Genomic DNA, 20,478 nt, shown 5'->3' on the forward strand with positions numbered 1-20,478 from the left:
GCTCAGTGAATAGAGCATCGGCCTGCGAACTGAACGGTTCTGGGTTGATTAAGGTCAAGGGCACATGCCCAGGGTTCGGGCTCGATCCCCAATAGGGGACATGCAGGAGGCAGCCAATCAATGATTCTCTCATCATTGATGCTTCTCTCTCTGCCCCCCTCTCCCTTCCTCTCTGGAATCAATAAAAGTATATATATATATATATACTTTTATTATATATATATATTAAAAACAACTAATATATATTAAAAACAACAACAACACCTTTCCTTTAGTCCCTTTCTGAACCATGGTTATGGCAGGGGGAAGTAAACAGAATCTGGTAGTTTGGAGGGGGGGCAGCTTCTGATAACATGTCCTCCTGCCCGTATCACAGTCAAGACTGAAAGGAGGTATTGCATAGTTTAGGTGTCCAGATGCTTCCGTGGCCACTCTTTCTTCAGGCCAGGAACACTGTGTTGTCACAAATGGACAGACTCCCATCAGCTCACCTGACACTCCCAGTAATTATTGCCACCTGACCCTTCATCATTGTCCCCTTTCTAGCTCACAAGTGTTCCCAACACCATGTTAGCTGCATCATCATCATCGAGCATTCTCATGCGTTTCAACGCGTGGCTGTGTCTTTGGAGTCTGCCTCCTTACCTGCATCCTCTCTGACCCTGTACCTGACCTGAGGGCACAGCGTTTCAGCTTGGTACGGATTCTAGCTCACTCCTTGTCTACAAACAATTAACCTTCTCCTGTAGAATACCTGTGGTCAAAATTCCAATCTTAAAATGAAAATTTGACATAACTTTATTAAGGAGTTCCTAGCTTTTTATAAAAAAGCGGCCAACAGTCAATAAACACAACTTGAGGTGCACCTTGAGGTAAAAGAATGTCTCCAAAAAGTTGAGGATAAATAACATGTAGGAAAATTGATTCTCAAATATTTACTGACCACTTCTCATTCGATTAAGTCTATACTCAGATATTTGGGTAAATTTACAACTATGGTCCTTATGAATACACAAGTTAATTTAGCAGGGGAGAGAAAACACACAAGCACAATGTGTGGTACATTATGTTGGGGGCACACAAAGAATATTGGGGACCAGGTATAATGATAAGAAATATGAATCATGCTCTGTTCACCATGATTGCTTTGTTCTGATTACAGAAAGCACATTCCAAGCAGGCTGGGAGTTGCATGTGGGACCTGGGAGGTCACCTGGGAATGTGGTCCATCCTCCACATCTAGGAGCTGCCTGCTATCACTGAAAGGTTAACAACCTTGTTGCAGAAACCAGAGGCGCCCCCAGGCCTTTGCAAATCCCTGGCCTGCATTACCTGTAAACTGCCCATTTTGCATACCTATTCTTATCCCTTTTGCTTACTTTCCCATGTAATCTTCATCCTTCTACCCAATATGAGCAGCTGGCTTATGGTGGGGAACAGAGCAGATGTTTATGGATGACCTGCTGCTCTCCCTTACTGCCGGCAGTATTGGAATAAATGCTCACATAGGATTGAACCCTGTCTGCTGAAGTGGCTCAAGTAGTGACAGGCAGCCCGAACTTATTGATTGTCCGGTGACAATGATAAGTGACTAATCAATATTTGTAGAATCAATGAATGAGTGAGTGAAAGAATGTGATAGAGTTAATGGGTAAAAAAAACAAAAAACAAATGAAAAATTGAATACTGTATGATGTATTTATATATAGTTTTTAACAATGAGAAGAATGGTTGTCATTTGGTGAAACCAAAATCACATCCATATAATCTCAAAGTATAACCTTGCAAATGTAAAATAATATGCAAAGTAGCTTAATAATACTAACCACTGGGTTATTACAAGTGATTTTTATTATTTTTATGTTTCTGGGTATTTTCTGTTTTCAATGAGTATATATTATCCTTGAAAGAAAATAATTTATTTTAAAAAGTGCAATAGACAGGAAGTGCTTTGAGTTCCAAAGAGAGACATCACTTTGGACTAGAGTTATTTTGGACAGCTTCCTGGGTCAGTGAATTCTCAGCTGGGTTCATGCAACTTAGATAGGAAGAAAGGTGGCAATGTGTTTTAAACAGGTAACCTGGCAGGAATAGGGTAAATCAAATGATATTTTAAGCAGTCTTCTGGAACATTTTAAAATAAAATTTTATAAAGACAAGCATTGCCCTCGTGGTCTGCTTATTTAGTCTGTTTATATTTGGTGGTAGCATGGCTAGCTAAGAATCAGTTTTGCACAATTTTCCCATCAAAGTACCCTGATAATAGAGGAAAACAAATGCGTCACCCCTGCCTGGCCAGGCATTAGTGCTAATTGGTAGGGGAGAAAAAGATGAGAAAAATAGCTAAATTATATACATTTTAGTTTTGAAAAGAGGTCGTCAGTAGCTTTCATTTTAAAATTTAGGGCATAATTTGTCTCAGGTTTTAGATATCTTTGTAGGTACCTGATGGCTCCCACGTACCAAGAGGTTACCTGTTCGATTCGCAGTCAGGGGACATGCTCAGGGGAAGGAGTTGAACAAAGAGGGAGATGGGCACATACACAGTGAAGTCAGGGTGATGTAGAAAAGGTGCTTGCCTGTCAGTCTAGCTTGAGGAACAATGGATTGGCTAGGGGGGTGGACACCAATGCAAACTCAGGAAAATTTGGGAATACATTGTCCCCAGACAAGAGTTCCCTCTCACTTGTTCTGTCCTTGTTCTGTGGCACTCTCGCTTCATGACCTGCACTTGCCCCGCCTGTTCTCTCTCCATGGCCATGTGGACCCCACATGCAGGATGCTTGGCTGGACTGTGCTTTACTATGGGGTGGAGGCGGGGCATCCCTAAGTCTAGCCCTGCTGAAGATAAGATCGGACTTCTTCCATGGTGGGGCTGACATACCAGTAGATGGGACCTTGGAAGGGAACCCCCTTAACTTTACATCATCCATAAAATTCTTTTCCCCATGGCCCCCCGAGGGCTCCACTTCCACTGATAACAAACGCACCAACATAGAGGAATGCTTTGGAACCCAGTGCCTGTGCACAGCACTGATGGAGTCCTCACCCCAAAGCACTGGAAACCATCATCCAATAAAGACACCACCAACAGCGTTTGTTTGCAGACTTTCCTCATGGTCACAGCTGCCTTCTTGGGGTTGTAAATGGATATTCACTTCCTTAGATTTTGCATCTGTATCACTGCTAATTGGCAGAGAAGAAAGATGGCGAAAATAATTATATACATTTTTGTTTTGAAAGGGGGTAATCAATAACTTTCTAAAAAGAAAAATGTAACCAAGTCACACTTTTCAAAACTAACTAAAAACTTGGATTAGAAAATAATACTAAAACCATTCCACATGTTGTGTCGGAACTGTAACCATGCCTTAGAACAACACGTTTCTCTGTTCCCAAAGTTATATTGATGAGCAGGATTGGGACATTTAAATGGCTCTGCACTGCAATCTTATACAAGGCTTCCTTTCACTCCCATAGTGAAGATATACGTTCTGTACTTTGTACAATACCTATAGTATGGAAAGTAGCAGTTATTGTCATGAAGGTACATAAGAACTGATAGTAAAAGAAGTATTGAATTACTTTTCAAATGTCAGCAATAATAGTCATGTGTAAATAACAATAGCTAACATTTTGTGACATTCATTATAAGAGAGGCACGGTGTTGAAGTAGGAACAATTATTTTCCTATTTTTCTGGCAAGGAAAATGAACTTTAGAAAGACTAAGTATCTTGCCCAGGGTTCAAAGCTAGTGAGTGAGTATGAACATAGGTCTCAGTGATGGCAAAGCCCCTGGCTGTACTGACCGTTTTTTGCGCTTTAGAATCATCCAACAGGAAACAAGGATGGATATAAGAAAGAGGACCACACTGGAGGATATGCCTAGGCAGTAAAACAAGGTAATCAAGTGCATGCAAAATACAACCCATAGCTTTTCATCTCTATCTTCATATCTAGTCTCTCTAGAGGTTGCCAATAATTTTTTAAAAATGTAACTAAATTCTGGTTTAAAAAACACCGACGCAGGCTTACCTTTAAGATTTCCCCTTTGGCTGGCATTTCTCAGTGGTTAGAGCTCAGCCCGTGTACCAAAGGGTCATGGGTTTGATTCCCGGTCAAGGCCACCTACCTGGGTTGCAGGTTCCATCCTTGCCCTGGTTGGGGCGAGTCTCCTCCCTACCTCTACTGCTAATGCTCTCTCTTTAAAAGTCAATGGAAAAAAATATCCTCCCGTGAGGATTAACAACAACAAAAAGATTTCCCCTCTGCTTCTTGTTTAATCTAGCCCTTTAGTGTCACTGCTATAGGGTTAAGGGTAAGGAGTGAGCAGAGCCATTTTGTAACTTAAGTCCAACAGCAGCCTTTCAACAACATGTGAGAACAGCACTGAGGCTCCTGGGCTCCGGCTCTCAGGTCCTGCGCATCTCTTGTGTGAGACACAGCAGCTATTCTATACAACAAACTCTGCCAATTCCCTCTGAAGCCGACTCTATCATAACACTATTCCTCTTATATACTCAGATCCCAGAAACGGGCTTAGTGGTCTTTGTGGCTTCCAATTTGTGCAAGTGAGCATGACTGCCACCCTGAAGAATATTCCCAGGTTGTATTCTCCAGCTACAATAAAATAAGATGAAGGACTGGCCATCTTTAATGGTTCAAAGACAGTGCAGAGCCCTTGATGGAGGATACTCTATAGGCATATGAGGATACCAGTTTTGCCACACTGTGGCCTGAGTTTATCACTGTTTCCTTTCTAAATGAAATCGCAATGTAAGATATTTTGATCTCTCTTTTTACATTTCAGTCATTATAAGTGGATACTTACTGTTAAAGATGCTAGCGTTTCTCAGCAAACCCTTTATAAAACTTACCAATAATGCGAGCATTACGTCGGCCTAAAAGGAAGATAAAGGTCACAGATGCATCAGTCAAGCACTCAACGTGACTAAACAGGAGCCCTCAGCCAATGACAAGTTAGCCTAATTTTTATCCTTGCACAGTCCAATTTTATTCTAATATAAAAAAACACATTGGTTTTATTGAGACAATCTCATTTTATCTTGTGTTCTCAGTGGTCTGTTTCCTTTCTTTTTAACTTACCATTTTATCATAAAATGAATAGAACTACAGAAAGAATGTATAAAACAGAACAAAAGAAAAATATTACATATAATTCTACTACCATGAAATGCTTTGGTACATTTCCTTCTAGAACATGTTCCCTTACATCTAGGTTTTTACATATTTATAGCATCTCTTTACCTACCTAACCTTTGAACAGTGGAATTAAGCACTCAATCAATATGTTAATTTTTACCACCACAACTACCACTACTGCTACTTGTATGATAATACTATTAAGTCTTCATTAAATTTGTCACATATTTCTCATCTGTCTACTGCTTTCGTATTTACTTTCCAAAATACGCACATAAGCTGTAAGTCAAATTTGTTGATCTTTTATTATTTTCTCTATCATATCAAAAAGTTCAAAAAGTTCAAGCCTTCTTCCAGAGGTTTAATAAATAAATATAATTTACATTAGCTTTTCTTTATTGACGTTATTAAAACTGTAACCCTTTTATACATCTGGTACCTCTTGTAAGATAAAAAGAAAAGTTCTAAAACTGTTTCAATGCTACCTATGCTATTTGATCATCTTTACCTTCTCTGGTATATTGCAACTGTATCTTATTTATAATAATAACCTTTATTTTATTAATATCTATTCTGTTTCACTTATAAAAAGGAGTCAATTTTGTGCTGCTTTAAAGAAATTTATGTGTTGTGGCTTTATATTTCTTTTAATGTCTGGTAGGGTGGCCCTCCATCATGGGAATTTTCTATATTTTATGGCCACATCTTTGAACCCTCTAAAGGCATTCATTCAGCCAGCTAGGCAGTGAGCTTTTTGCCACAGTGAATATAACTTGATATTAAGACGAGTTTATAATTTGGAAATATCATTTGTAAGTCAGATTAACTAGCACATTCAAGGGATTAACTATAAAAAACATCTTGAACGCCCTATCTGGTTTGGCTCAGTGGATAGAACATTAGCCTGCTGACTGAAGGGTCTCAGGTTCTATTCCAGTCAAGGGTACATGTCCAGGTTGCAGGCTCCATCCCCAGTAGTGGGAGTGTAGGAGGCAGCCAGTCAATGATTCTCTCATCATTAATGTTTCTGTCTCTCTCTCCCTCTCCCTTCCTCTCTGAAATCCTACCTAATAAAAGAGTAATATGTAAAATGACCCTAACTCTGCTACACCCACAAGCCACACCCACCAGCAATCAGGAGCAGATATGCAAATAAACCCAACCAAGATGGCTACAGCCACAGAGAGCAAGGTTTCCCAGGCAACGGAGGAAGTCAAGCTTTCCGCCTGCTCTTGCAGGCCTAAGCCTCCACTCAAGCTACAAAGTTTCAATTATAGAAGGTAAACAAATCCTAACAGAAATGGCGGCAGCCACTGAGCTGGAGAGAGCAGGCCAGGGTTGCCCCGGGCAACAGAGTAAGCCAAGCTTTCCACCTGCCCTGGCTGGCCTAGGCCTCCCCTTAAGGCTACAAAGTTTCAATTATAGAATTAACCCCAACAGAAATGGCTGCCGGCCACGGAGCGAGCAGGAGGCTTGGCTCCGCTCTAGGCTACAAAGTTTCAATTGTAGAAGGTAAATAAATTCTAGATACCAGGGCCTCCACTTGGGTCACCAGGGTGCGTGCCTGGCCCGCAAACCACCACAGGCCTTTTGCTCAGGCTGCCCCATGCCCCAAGGGAACCCCCATCCTGATCCGGGACACCCTTCAGAGCAAACCAGCTGGCCCCCACCCCTGCACCAGGCCTCTATCCTATCTAATAAAAGAGTAATATGCAGATTGACCATCACTCCAACACACAATATGGCTGCCCCCATGTGGACACAAAATTGCCATCATAAGATGGTCAGCAGGGGAGGGCAGTTGGGAGGGACCAGGCCTGCAAGGGAGGGCAGTTGGAGGCGATCAAGCCTGCAGGGAAGGGCAGTTAGGGGTGACCAGGTCAGCAGAGGAGGGAAGTTGGGGGCAAACAGGCTGGCAGGGGAGCAGTTAGGCATCAATCAGGCTGGCAGCGGAGTGGTTAGGGGGTGATCAGGCTGGCAAGCAGAAGCGGTTAGGGGCAATCAGGAAGGCAGGCAGGTGAGCAGTTGGGAGCCAGCAGTCCTGGATTGTGAGAGGGATGTCCAACTGCCCGTTTAGGCCCACTCCCACCGGGATCAGGCCTAAACAGGCAGTTGGACATCCCTCTAGGGGTCCCAGATTGGAGAGGGTACAGGCTGGGCTGAGGGACACCCCCCCCTTCAAGCACGAATTTCATGCACTGGGCCTCTAGTCAATAAAATAAATAAATAAATAAAAATAAAAACATCTTGAACAATCTTGGTATTCACTGCTACAAATAAGAATCATAAGAATGGGTGAGAGAAGCCTAGCACTAACTTAGATTAAGAAAAGTTATTCATTGTTCATTTTGCTCATCAGCTCCTTGATGTGTATAAGTTCAGGGTTTAGAATTTGCTATCTAGTTGCCCATACAGCTCAATGACACCCGATTTCTAAATCTGCTGATGTAGTTTGACCAGTTTAGAGTCCTGTAGCTTACAGCAGTGAGGGAGATGGAACAGCTGGTCTCAGCAACTTGGAAGGTATTTCCTGACTCAGGCTGAAATTCTTGAAGGCCTGCTCTGTCTCTGATGGGCTCTTGACTTTTAAGGCCCCGGGCTATAAATGAATCATTACTGTGGGATGTGTGCAACAATAGAGTGATGCAGACAAAAAAGGTTCAGGGAGGTCCCCAAGGAAAGATGAATGGGTTGAGAACTGTGAAGAGAGCAAGGCTGGCTTGACTCCCATTGCTAAGGGCTTTTGGAGAAGAATTAGGAGCTACTCTTGCACTCCTTAGTGCTATCATGTGCTGTAACAATCACACCACATTTGATGCCAGTACGGATGAATGAATGAACAGTGCATGACTGGGGAGCACCTACATTCCTTGTACCTGCTCTTGCACTTACCAGATGTATGAGTACATGTGGCCAGAGGAGGGTCCCATGTGCTATCTGCCTGGCACTGGCTTTGGGGACTGCCTTCCAGAGCATATCCATCTTTACACTCCAAGGTTACATTATCTCCATATCGAAATTCTTGGCTCATGCCCAACTCCTTCCAGATTCCATTTGTAAACTTCGGGAGGCTACATTTTACCTCTGAAATTAGAAAAATCAGGAGGAAATTGATATTTTATTGATAACTTTAGTTGTAACTACCATAATAGAAAGACCTATGACCCCCAAACCTATTTTCTCTTCAGCAAAGATGGGTCATGTTTTCAATCAAGAAAAACTGATATCCCCTCCCTAAACATCTTATGATTTAAGATTCTCAAACTTTATTTTCCTAGGAATATGGAATGTACTGTAATCCACTTTTAATTGTGAACAACTCTGAAACTGAAAAGTTGTGGAATGATGAGGAGTTAGGGTAAGCATAGTCTAGCCTAGATGCACCTGGGTCATACCACAGGAAATAGGAAGATCACATTAACACTTTCTAGGAATACAACAAATACTGCTTTTTGCCTCTTGATTAAATGCCTGTGTCCGGCTCTTTTCTATACTTAGAACAAAGACATTAATAAATCCTGATTCTGAATTTAAAATATCAATTTTCAACTTAATTTATCTCATTTAGCTCAATCTTACTTTGCTGTCTTTCTCTGCCCAGCAACAATTTCTTCAATTTAAGCAAAGCTGTTTTTCAGGAGTAAAAGTCTAATTTCCTTTTTCCTTTGTAAAACCCAACCAGGTAAAATGCTAATTCTCACAGTTTGGTCTGTGGTCTTTCTACACCAGAATATTCTAGTGGGTTTGTTAAAAATAGACCTCTGGACCCCAACTCAAAATGTCAGAATCAAAGTTCTTGGGGATGGAGATTAAGAAACTGTCTTTTTAATAAGATTCCTGGCGAATTTTGTTAAGGCTAAAAATAGAGAATTAATAAGACATGTTGGAAGAGATCAGTTATTAAGACAAAAATTAATTTTATGTAAATGAAAAGAAAGCAACTGCTAGGAGAATGGGATACAATTATTTTATTTAAAGGACAACTATCCCAGAGTCCTAATCTGAATAGTTAATCCTGGAACGACTCCCTGAATCTTCATACTTCTAATGTAACTACTAGAGGCCCAGTGCACAAAATTGTGCATGAGTAGTTTGCCACTGCTTGCTGCTGCTCACCACTCCGCCCACCGCAGCTTGCGGGCTTGGAGCGGGAGGGACTGAGAGGTGATCAATGTACCTCATGGAGACTGGTTGAGGGGTCATTCCAGTCATTACGCTTATGGTCCCTGGCCTTTTAATATATAGGAAAGCAAAGAGGAGCCCTGGCAGGTGTGGCTCAGTTGGTTGGGCATCATCCCATGCACTGACAGGGCACATGTCCGGGCTGCAGGCTCAATCCATGGTAGGGAGCATGCAGGAGGCAGTTGATTGCTTGATATTTGGCTCTCACATTATGATTCTCTCCCTCTCCCTCTCACTCCCTCTTTGTCTAAAAATCCATTAAAAAAATTTTTTTTAAAGGAGGGGTGTGCTTTTGGTTTCTGCAGAGCCACAGGGACTCTGTAAGTACCATCCATTCTGGCAAATAACCAAAACAGGGCCACTTGCCATTATTGTGTTGGGCCACTTCTTCTCTGTCTCTAAAATTGAGGGGCAGGAAGCCAAGGAGGATTTCTGAGACTTTTAGGTCAGGGAGGGTCATAAAGTCCTGTAACCACAGCAGCCATAAGACTAACTAATCCTTAACATCACATAGTATTTGAAAAATGAAAGAATAGAAGAGAAACAAGCAAAGCAAAAAGCCCTTAACGCATAATTTTGAAAAGTAAAAAGCCACATTTGAAAGGAGACAGTATAAAGGCAGTTAGAAAGCTGGGGTCCAATCCTAGCACCATCACTCCTGCGCTGAGGATCATAGGCTAGTAACTGGATCTCTCTACACCTCAATTTCCTCCTCGGTAAGAAAGCAAGAATAATCATCCCACCTCATGAGAGTCTTCGGGAGACTAACACACATCCCTTTTGTAAAGATCTCAGTAGCATGCCTAGTCATAGAATATGATTTTTAATTCGACATTTTGTAGCTTTTTAGAATACTGCCAAGAAAGGTTTTAAAGTCATATTTCATTTTTGCAAACATAGACAGAATAACAAAAATCATTCCTGGGACTTGGTGCAGGTAAGAGGCAATAAACTCTTTACCTTTGGACTTGGAAGTAATAGTGAGACTCCGCACCCTGCAATTCCCGAACTAACTGCTCAGACCTCACTTCTACTGTCCTCACAACAAGGTGCTTCTACTCTCTTATTGACCTTTTAAGGGTGTGTGTGAGGACCATCTGTGATCCTTTAAAGCTGAATAGTTTATTAGTAAAAGGCCTGGAAAGCATTTTAAATTAGTGATTGATGTCTGTTTTATTACTGAAAATTCCCTCTGTTCTTCCTACTTATTTGGGAGAGGTAAGGATATTTGTGCAGCCTCTCTTCCTACTGTTTGTTCTGCTTTTCTTCTCCTCTATTGATACTCATTTCATCATCCTCTCAGAAAAGATCTCCATCTTATTAGCCTCATGCAGAAATCTCCCATAAAAACCCAGTAAGAATAGAAGTTACCTTTGCAATAATGGTACACTTGGCTCCACTTTCCCTCATGTGTACAGAAAAGGAAGGCTTTCCCCACCAACAGGTAGCCTGGGTCACAGGTGTAGTTGACTATCATCCCAGGAAGATAAGGAGATACATGTCCTCCAGTGTGACGCCCATTGTGTATCTTGGGTGGAGGTGGGCATGCTAAGTTCAAAAAAAGACTTTCAGTTAAACAGAGAAGTATGAACATGCCAACACATCTAATAATATTTCTGACTCTTAGAGCCACATGAAGACTTAGGCAGGCAGGTCTCAAGGCACTAAATGTTTGTGGGTCAGTGGGAAGACTAGTGTTCTAAACACAGACCTCTCAGCCTTTAAACAGGATCATGTATGTCCTTTACCTGCAGACAGCACCAGACAGAAACACCACTGGCATCTACAATAACCCAGTCAATGCCATCTGTCCTCTCTGGAGGACGGAGCTTGTATGGACAATCACAGCCACAAAGGAGCTTCTGGTTGCCAGGGACTGGCACTTAAAGCTAGAAATACATGGCAAAGGATTGAGCTACAGAGGCCAAGGGCACAACCACCCACTTCACTTCTCCAGGGCATCCTGAGTTCCTTTTGCTAAAGGCGAGAAGAAGGGTCAACAAAATGCAGTCACGGCCTGGAGAACTCTTAGAAGTAACAAGAGGAGCACAAATGGCTACATCGGGACTTGCCCAATTACTTCTAGAGCATTACCAATTTTGAAATAAATTACGCCGTCGGTGTACATTTTGCTCTGCACACCATCTATAGAGTATGGAAACAACTAGTAATAGAGATGGCACAACCAAATATTTCCACTGTTTTTTTAATATTCTCTATACACTTTGGGCCTCACTGATTCTCTCCACGCTCTACTGCCTCCTCTCCTCACCATCCTCCATTCCTCACCCCAGTGGGCAGGGTCATCAGAATACCACCAGTTGGGAAACAGTGCAGCACCTCTAGAACCATGTTATTCTCCTGGCAGGTACTTCTGTGTCTGATATTCATAACAAAGTGATATTCAGAGGAACACAACTGTCATGATAGCGATATGGAGGTTCTTGCCCAGACACACTGATCCATATGGGAGGTGGGGAAATGTGTACTGACCAGGAGAACCAGAAAGTTCACAGCGAGGGGCCGGGCCGCTCCAGAGCCCGTTCCCTTGACTGTCACTTGTGCAGCGGATGGTGCGCTCCCCAATGAGACTGAAGGCCGTCCCTCTGTTTGGGTGGGAGTGACATGTATAAGATATTTCTGTTCCATAGGGAATGACTCTCAGAGAAGTTCCTGTGTGGTTTCCATTAAGGATAGCTGGAGGATTTGTACAAAAGATTTCTAGAAACAAGAAAAGAGCGTTAGGTTCCAGTAGAGTTTCAATCAAAATGATTATACAATATTGATACCCTGGGAACTGTATTATAAACACAATCCGTTTTGAAAAAAAAATTTTTAATTGATTCAGAGAGGAAGGGAGAGGGAGAGATGGAAACATTGATGAGAGAGAATTATTGATTGGGCTGCCTCCTGCACGCCCCTTACTGGGGATTGAGTCCACAACCCGGGCATGTGCCCTGGCCAGGAATCCAACTGTGACCTCCTGGTTCATAGGTCGATGCTCAACCACTGAGCCACACCAGCCAGGTCTAAACACATTTCTTTCTATGATAATATAACTAAGGTGGATGCAATTTATATATATAGGACATTTTTAGAGAAGAAACTGAGGAAGGTGAGACATAGCTTGCAGTTTATTGCAAACGTCCAAAAGACCCTCCGGACAGCTAAGATTTTAATCAATTTGAAAGGTAATTAATTTGTGTGTTGTTTTTTCAGCAACTATTTGATGTCCTACCTTATGTCAAACATAGTAAGAGTCCTAGGCTGACAATGCAATACAAGATAAACAAGGTTTTGGCTCTAAAATGTCTGAAGTTCCAGGGAAATCTCTGTGAAATTTATGAAATGTAGACTATCATTTGCAGCTGATGTAAATGTTTCTTGTTGACTGAGATCATTATCATCAGTGCCTACATCAAATACACCGTAATGCCATCAGAATACATTGATTCCTACAGTCAGACTAAAAGGCACCAAGTAGCCTTTTCTTTCTTCTTCTTTCGCTTTCTTTCTTCCAACACATCAGCTGTCATTTCTTCCTGCTGTTAGTGTACCTATTTCTAGCAATTCCCTCCCTAAAACTAATTTGATGCTTCTAAACTGATATGAATTGGGGAAGAGATACCCAAGCTTATCAGAATTGTATGTATACTAGTAATCAAATGAAGTCTTTAGTACATCAAAGAATAATTGATTTGTTTGTGTTCGTGTTTATCCAAAGTTTAATTATAAATTTATTTTCAGTTTTATGTGTGTTGGGAATGTTGAATTTGATGAGTATCTATCTGAGTTTTATACATATGGAATGCTCTCATAAAGTTCCACCATAATCACATAAGATGAACAAAAAGATTTCTCTCAGGTGGTTTATCAAAATCCAAATTAAAATGAATATTGTTCAATCATCAAAAAATGGTATTTTAAAAAGTCTTTCTTTGCTTTAGTAAACAGAGTAGACTAAATCAGTATGTCTTGGTGTATAAAACACTTTTATCTATCAGTTTCTGAATCTTCAGCATGTTTTATTAAGCAAGTGGTTTGAAAATTTAGGGTACCTCACCTCATCATTTCAACTATTGACTCACCTCCCTGTACCATACAAATTTATCATATAACACTGTTTTTTAAAATTTATAACACATCAATTTTAACATATTTTATGCATTCAATTTTATATGTTTATTTATTTTCTTGTTCGTGGGCAGCCTCCCTAAGTAGAAAATGAACTCCATGCCCGGCCGGTGTGGTTCAGTGGTTCAGCATGGACCCATGAAGTAGGAGGTCAGGTTTCAATTCCACGTCAGGGTACATGCTTGGGTTGCGGGCTCAATCCCCAGTAGGGAGCATGCAGGAGGCAGCCGATCAATGATTCTCCTTCATCATTGATGTTTCTATCTCTCTCTCTCCCTCTCCCTTCCTCTCTGAAATCAATAAAAAAGTGAACTCCATGAGAACAGGGATATGTGTTCCCTATTCATTACTCTCCCCACATGGAAAGTCTTGATATGTGGGAAGCCCCTCCTCAGGACTAAATAACAGGATGAATAGTTTAGATCAGTGAGAGGATAAATGGACATATACACTGAGTGCCAGATTATTATGATCTCTGAACGCATAATAATCTGGCCACTCAGTGTATATATATATTAGAGGCCTGGTGCATGAATTCGTGCATGGGTGGAATCCGGCCAGCTGGCCAAGGGGAGGGGACATGGGTGGTTGGCTGGTCTGCCTGCTGGTCGAACTCCTGGTCGAGGGGACAATTTGCATATTAGCCTTTTATTATATAGGATATACACTGAGTGGCCAGATTATTATGCGTTCAGAGATCATAATAATCTGGCCACTCAGTGTATATAACCAATATTGATGCAGTTAACTGTTTATTGACCTAAAAATGCCATAGAAGTGGATACATTTTTCATCAGAGATAACCCCCTACAAAAGGTGTTAGGCCTAAAAAATTTTTTATAGTAAACTGATAATACGTTGCTAATTTATACTTTTTCAGAGAATTTCAAATTATGGGCAGGTTAAGGATGCACCTTGTATAATTTCTCATTCATTTCTTTGGATCTTTAAAAGCTAATGTTAGTTTGTGTGTATGTGTGTGTGTGTGAATACTTGTGAATACAATGAATACATTCATTGTAGGAATTTTACAAAATATGGACAAACAAAAATAAGAAAATAATAATGGTCCAAAAATAAATATTCTTAATTTAATGCATATCATTTCAGATACGTATGTATGCATATGCATGTGTGGGCATACATACATATCTGAATATATATTTTATAGAACATCATATTTGGTAGCTGGATAATATTCAGGCATGCCGGTAAATAGATATAGTGTTTATTTCCACTTGGATGAGGCATCTCAGCCTCTAATTTCATCTTACATCTTTCTTAAAATTTTATAATCATTTTTAATAAGTCTTGTTTCTTCTATTAGCTATTTTCAAACCATGCTGAACATCTAGATTCTTAACATTTCCCATGATTATAAATATAATTGCATTAAATGTCTTTAAACCAAAATCATAGGAAAATTCCATGATTATGTTCTAGAAAATGGAATTGCTAGGTCAAAAGGTATTGCATTACGGCTTTTGTATTTATTCCTCACTAGCCTTCCAGAAATTTGTGCTCACTTTTACTGACATCAATTCTGCATGTGATACTGATTCCTTAACAGCCTTAACACTCTATCCATTTGTATTCAGTCTTCCATGTTCATTCAAGTTTTGGAGGTTCACTTTACAACATCCCATTGAATACACAGAGCCAGCTAATCAGGAACTAGGGTTTGAACATGGAGGAATTTGAAGGAGGAAGAAAGGGCCAGAGAAAAGGTGCATCCTTAACCTGCCCATAATTTGAAATTCTCTGAATATTCTCTGAAAAGACATACAATATTTTCTTTAGCTTGGGGGAATTGTTAAGACATACAATATTTTCTTTAGTTGTTCAAAGCAAGAACAATAAGGAATAGAGTAATGTATCTCTTTCCTGGGATTGTCGTGTGCTATTAAAAGCTGGCAGAGGCGGGTTTAATTTTCTCTAATGTATTTTAAATTTACTCACAGGAGAATGGTCTTTTCTCGGGAAAGAGTTTACTATAAAAGTAGGAGAGGAGGGCAGTTTGACCTGAGGTCAAGCCCACAGTTTCAGATAAATGACCTCCTAAAATTAAAAACAAAAAGCAAAACAGGAGAACCATGTAGCAATTGACTCCAATTTTCAAATATCTCAGAGACTAGTCTGTGCATGAAGGATTAGATTTCTTCTTTGTAACTACAGGGTCAAATCGGGGTCAATTGGAGGGAATTATGGGGGAAAATATTTCCACTCACTTTCACAAACAGGTGCCTCCTTATCCCAAGTGACACTATTGCCTGAGAGGTTACAAGCAGCAGATGGGGAGCCAATGAGTCGATACCTAGAAACAAGATGAAAAATGATTATACCCTACCCATGTTTCCCACTAAATCACCATGAGAAAATAATGCTAAGAGGATTTTACAAATTACAGGACAAACTAACACATGGGAGACCGCAAAGAAGAAACCCCATTTCCACCTGCAAACCAGTTGTTTATTGCTAAGAACAAGCTTCAATTCCCACCTCTTTAATCCATCATTCCTAGTCCCTCAGAATTCAATGCAATAACTGTGTTATTCATAATGGAACATTTTTGAACTTATCTTTAGGGAAACTGAGGTGTGTTTTTTTAAATCCATGTGTTCTGTCAAGGCAATTAGGAACTCCTCAAAGGCAGAAAATGTCTTAATGGAAATATGTGCAGTCTCTGGCCCTCGTCAAAAGATGTTTAAGCTTGGGGTGCTCAACAAATATTTGTTGACTGAAGGAATGAATGATGGCTTTACCCTGAAGATTCAGTGAAAAGCCAGAAGAAATAGTTAATCATTTTCATACTTTAATGGTGGAAACCAGGGGTATTTGTCCACTGTGCCATAAAACCATTCAAAATAGGTCACAAATTTTGGAATATTGCATCTTCTTTTTATTATGTCCCTATACTGTTACTGCAAGAAATGTCACAAAGGATACTTGCTAAGCTAGTCAAGTGTTCCAAAGTACAGCAGGACTAACCTCGATTAAGTGAAAGGTAAGGTGTCTAATGCAATGCCATGTAACAGTGGGATAGTTTCTGCACCAGCTAAGAACTTTGCCTCTTGATTACTTAAGATACATGATCAGGACAGTTAACCATCTGTAGCAGAAACTATAGGTATTTTCAGTATCCACTTTTCTCCTCCTTATTAGTAACAGAATCCTGTGTTTTTAACTGGCCAATGCCCACTTCTAATTGTCATTTTAAAGATTAAGTTAATTCATTTAAAGCACTTGGTAGACTGCTTGGGACAACTGCACTCAATAATCATTCATTATTGCTTTTTTATAGGTAATCTGCAATGGCCATTTAAATTTTCTCTTTGATCAAGATCCAAAACTTTGAATTTTAATTAATTTTTGCTTATGAATTTCTAGTGTTATTGTACTGCACTCACATAGAAGATATCAAAACACATCTAGTATGGGAATTATCCTTTTTTCAAGAAATATATCCAATTGGTATATGTTGTGGGTACTTGGTCATGTAAGACTACACTTCTGCAACTTGGCTGAGTACAGATATTTTATAGCACAATATTTTCCTTCAAAATACTAATTTCCACTATTTAGGGTGTGGAAAAAACATTTGATGGCAATGTACATTTTTTCCCCTGTTTATTTTAGCTCTGGAGAGTTGCAAATTGTTTTAATATCTGAATGTCATAAATTTTCTCCATAGAGGGTAAGGGCCTCTTTTCATTAATTCTGCATTTTTTCAGTAAGCCTTAGGATTCCAACAATCTAACCTCTTTCTTTCTGACCTGGGAAAGTATCTTCCATTCTGTGCTAATTGATACTTCACCAATTTTTGCTTTTTAAATTTTTTTCTCATGTTTCAATGTGTGTGAAAATGTGTGTGTGTGTGTGTGTGTGTGTGTGTGTGTGTGTGTGTAATTTCCAGTGTTGTCTGTCATTTATTCTGGAGAATTTAATTCAGCTTTCTCATGATCTATTTGGTTTCTTTTTCTTAGAATTCAATCTTTGATTATTGTTGCTTTTTTTAGACTACTGTGTGTTTACTCATATATAAACTTTACTGATATCAGATTATTAAATCCTCATACTGTTTCAGAAATTCTATGTTACAAATAGATATGAGAGATTTCTAGCATCCTGTTTTAGAGTTCATTCCCTTATTTATTGGAGTACACTGATTTGTAGAGGAATATTGTCTCTGATTTCTGCAAGAAATGTCTCTTTTATTTTTAATTGCTCTATCTTCCTTCCCTTGTATTCATGGTGTTTTGTTTCCCTCATGAATGAAAGAGCTCTAGGCTTATTCACAATGGGAGGTGAGAAAGAACTGGTGAAGAGATTGTATGGAAATGTGTTAAAATCTCCAGGCTTCAGACAAAGTGAGCAGGGGTGAATGTTATCCTAGTTTAAAATTGCTGGATCATAGGTACAATGCATAGATTCTAAATGAGTAGGACAGGATGGGACCGATCACCAAGAGCAGTTTATGCAGAAAGATGTGATATATTTAGATAACTTGTTTCCTCTAAATTTATTGTGGAACTAAAAATTAATATACTTTATTTAATTGCTCACTCTAAGTTGAGGCAATGGCTTCTAGTTCAGTTACTGAAGCTAGAAAAGAAAATTCAATGTCTTGCTTTGGTGAAATAACAGGAGAAAGTTCAGAAAGAAAATTCAAGAGCAAAAATTCCATTAGTGTCCCTACACTGTGTGCATTTGAATGCTTATGTTTCCCAGAACTGATATTATATATGATTTACCCTCCCACCCCTTTTTTAGGGTCCTCCAACTCAGCTACAGTACTCACTGACCTCAGTTAAGGATGACTGCATGGTTCAACTAGAATTTATCCTTCTACTGACCTGGCAGGCTGGTCCTTTTTATCCAGTGGCTATCTCACCAGGTTTCACATAGACTACCTTCGGCAAGGGCATGGTGCCCACCCTGGTTTATAATACAGATAGACATTCATCTCCCTTTTTTAGATCCCTTTGGTCATGTGCCCACGTTCAAGCTACCATCTCTGTTTAGAACTCCTATTGCTTACTTCTTGAAGTACAGGGGGAAGTCATCTAGTCTGCCTCTCTAAGACTGGGACAGAGATGGACATTGCGGTTCTGGAACTCATATTCCAAAGAGAGTGCTCCCAACTCACCCTTCATTACACGAATAATTAACTGTTGATCCAAAGTGAGTATCTGTGTTTATTTGCACCATGCCATTGAAAGGTTTTGGTGGAGATCCACATGATTTTCCTATGAGAAAGCAGCAGAATTTGGGAGTAGGTGTAGAGTCAGATTTACATTTGACTTAAGATTCAGACTGGAGTGCAGCACGCTTAGCCTATATATCTGTGATTTTCCCACGGAACTGCCTCTTTGAGGATACTCACCATACGACCTTAGAATCAAGAAGCAACAGAGTACCGCTTTTAAAGGACTACCTTGCATCTCTCAATAAAAGCCATCCATGGCTAAAGAATGGTTTTCTCATCCCACCCGCCTAAACCAAAGGCTTCATAATTTGGGACTTCCCTTCATCTTAGTTGCCTACACTGCGACCCATATCATTTTCTTTGGTGTTCCTTTTTCACTCATCCATACCATCAAAGGTAACCTCCAGTGAATGGAAAGTTTCCCTACAATTCCTTTAGTGTGAGTCTTTCCCACGAAATGAATATCTGGTCAAGCTGCAGAAAGCCAGACAATAAAAAGGGGTGACTTACAAGTCCACCCTCCATTTAAATATCTTGGGCCAACTTAGATATCTCACCTTCAAAATCAAAACAAATTAAATCAGATCCCATAGATGCTTTGACTTACAGAACATAGTTCCCGGGACAGGGTTACTCACGTCTACAGACATCTTCCACATTTGACCAAACCAAATTTTCTAAGCAGGTGATAGAGAACATATTCTCAAAATACCCAGGGGAGCATTTGTAGCTCAAAGATGTCCCAATTGGAAACTCAGACTCATCAGTTAGGGTTGTAGGCTTGGCAAATAGAAATCGTTCTGGAGCTTTACAGTAACCTGGAGACCAAAGCCACAGGAGTATCAAGTGAGCAATGAGACTTCCACTCAACTGTTCTTTCTCTCCAATTAAGTTGATATATGAGCACATAAACAGAGACTTGTCATAATGGCAAATATTTTTTTCTTTTTGAAGTTACCTTAGGATGGTGCTTTCCAACAACATCTACTCATCAAAAAATGTTGCCACTTAAAGACTATTTACCTTTCTGAACTTTCTCCTCTTATTTCACCAAAGCAAGACATTTAGCTAATGGTTTCACATGTCAGACCTCCTAACAGAATGCCTAGAGTTAACCATTCATATCCTCATTTATTAGTGTTAATGTACCTTTGTATATCAAGACATATATTTTACCATCTCTTTTCATTTATTGCTCCCTGCCTCTTTCCCAGGGTGCTCATCATAAGCTGCTCCTCTGGCACTAAAGAGCAGTCACTACTTGTAGTGGGTTGAATGATGTTTCCCCTAAAGATACATCCATCCAGAATTTCTGAGGAATGGGAACTCATTTGAAATAGGGGTATTTTCAGATATAATTAAGGTAATGATAGTGAAATGAGATTATCCCATGTTACCAGGGTGGTCCTAAATTCAATGACTGGTGGTGTACTGATAAAAGAAAAGAAAGGGAGATTGGAGACACAGAGACAGAGCGGAATAGGCCATGTGAAGACAGAGGCAGTGGTCAGAGTGATGAGCCCACAAACCAGGAGCCATGAGAAGCTGGAAGAAGCAAAGGAGGATTCTCCTCTAGAGCCATAGGAAGGATTGGGGTCCTGCCAACACCTTGATTTCAGACTTCTAGCCCCATTATCTATGAAAGAATAACTATTTTATTATTTTAAGCCACCTAGTTTGTGGTAATTTGTTATAATAGCCCTAGGAATCCAATAGACTATTTTTTCTTATTCTGATGCTAAACCAGGCATTTAAGGACAAGGACAAATAGATTAAGCCATTAAGCAGCATC

At 40.0% G+C, this 20,478-nt stretch overlaps 1 protein-coding gene across 1 annotated transcript in view; it reads right to left on the reverse strand.

Moving 5' to 3' along the window:
* CR1 (complement C3b/C4b receptor 1 (Knops blood group)) overlaps positions 1-20,478 on the reverse strand; it is a gene marked incomplete at both ends in the record, with an annotated part of 92,656 nt that overhangs the window by 39,144 nt on the left and 33,034 nt on the right. The window contains 3 exons of the mRNA XM_079762068.1: positions 15,709-15,794; positions 18,627-18,726; positions 19,325-19,504. Coding sequence (XP_079618194.1) covers positions 15,709-15,794; positions 18,627-18,726; positions 19,325-19,504 — 366 coding nt within the window. The remainder of the gene's footprint in view (positions 1-15,708; positions 15,795-18,626; positions 18,727-19,324; positions 19,505-20,478) is intronic.

Source organism: Cnephaeus nilssonii (genome assembly GCF_951640355.1).
Source record: "Cnephaeus nilssonii genome assembly, chromosome: 21".
NCBI lineage: Eukaryota > Metazoa > Chordata > Mammalia > Chiroptera > Vespertilionidae > Cnephaeus > Cnephaeus nilssonii.